At 56.2% G+C, this 1388-nt stretch overlaps 1 protein-coding gene across 1 annotated transcript in view; it reads left to right on the top strand.

Annotated features, from left to right (window-relative positions):
- The first annotated feature begins 216 nt into the window (after nt 1-216).
- LOC113943516 overlaps nt 217-1388 on the top strand; it is a 2726-nt gene continuing 1554 nt past the window's right edge. Inside the window, exon 1 of the mRNA XM_027635372.1 lies at nt 217-1358. Coding sequence (XP_027491173.1) covers nt 356-1358 — 1003 coding nt within the window. The 5' untranslated portion in view covers nt 217-355. The remainder of the gene's footprint in view (nt 1359-1388) is intronic.

The raw sequence follows: 1388 nt of genomic DNA, 5'->3' as shown, positions 1-1388 counted from the left end.
ATGGGAAAGATCTGGGGCTCAACTTTCCCCGAGTCTGTGGTGGCTACAACCCTGAGCCTGGGCTCTCAGGTAGGTAAAGCAACCGACTGGCTTCACGCTTTTCCCTTTCCTTGTGATATGGAGCAGGCAATGCCAGTCCACAGGACCCAGCCAGCATCACAGGGGGGTGCCATGCCATGGTCCTTTGTGATGCAGGTGCATCACACTGCTCAGAGGCCATTGTGACACGGGTCCCTGCCCTGAGTGTGGGAATGTTTAAGGAACAGAGAGCCTTGGAGGTGCCCAGTCCTAAGGAAATACCTCCCTCAGGACTCAGCAGCTCGCCAGGGCAACCCTGGCAGGTCTGAGGCAGAGGATGCCAAAGGTAAACATGGACAAGGAGCAGCTGGCAGCACACATGAAACAGGCACATGGCAGGGCTTCATCAGCTTCCCTGGGAAGGGATGCAGATGCGCTGAGAGGCCACTGGGAGCAAACAGCACAGCAGGACGCAGCAAGGCCGTCAGTGTGCATTGAATACAGCCTTGGCAGTATGTCAGGGGGTCACAAGAAGAAGGAGACTGTTGTAAAGCAGGTCATTGTGTCCTTCAAGAGGAAGCCTCCAGAGGAACTGTGCAGGAACTGCCTGACCCACACCACGTGCAGACAGGCTCCACTTCGGAGAGCCAGCCTGCCACAGCAGCAGGATGACCTGGAGGACAGGGAGCTCCAGCAGCCAGAGAACGAGGGACAGTGTTTCTCCCGGAGGCAGTCAGAGGTTCTCTATGGAAGACCTGGGCAGGTGGGTGCCAAGGATGGAATGAGACAGCCTAAGATAGGACGTGACAGGTCCATGAGCTTTCCATGGACCACACGACAGCAGCCACAAGTTGTATATGTGACGTTCACGAAGGGCACCATGAGCAAGCAGGAGGCGTTGGAGTGTCTGGAAGCCCATACTGCCACCAGTGAGCCAGTGGCTTTGGCCGAGGAGGAAGAACGGGAAGAGGGTGTTGACAAAAAGCTGTCCCAGGAGGACAGGTGGGAAGATACAATCAGCAGACAACTGGACCTGAAACTAAGCATGAGTGAAGCAACAGTAGCAGAAACACCTGCAGGACATACCTACAGATCTCCTTCCCTCACAGTCATTGATGCCCTGGCTCACGAGAGGCGGACGTCCTTCCAGAGGTCACCAAGGGCTCTGCACAGGGCCTCCACTGCCACAGAGAGCAGGAGAAGCAGCAGGAGCAGCCTCTGTCCAGAAGAGAAGGAGAAGCAGCACACAAGAGATTGCACACCGGCTCCGCTGGACACAACCCAGTACATCACGGGTGAGGTCGTACACAAGGCTGTAACTGCGATCCAGGAACCAAGTGAGCAGAGAGAAGAGCAACAGGACCTGGAAG

This window comes from Corapipo altera, unplaced genomic scaffold (assembly GCF_003945725.1).
Source record: "Corapipo altera isolate COAL_440 unplaced genomic scaffold, ASM394572v1 61411, whole genome shotgun sequence".
Lineage (NCBI taxonomy): Eukaryota > Metazoa > Chordata > Aves > Passeriformes > Pipridae > Corapipo > Corapipo altera.
This window is presented reverse-complemented; position numbering and strand designations above follow the sequence as displayed.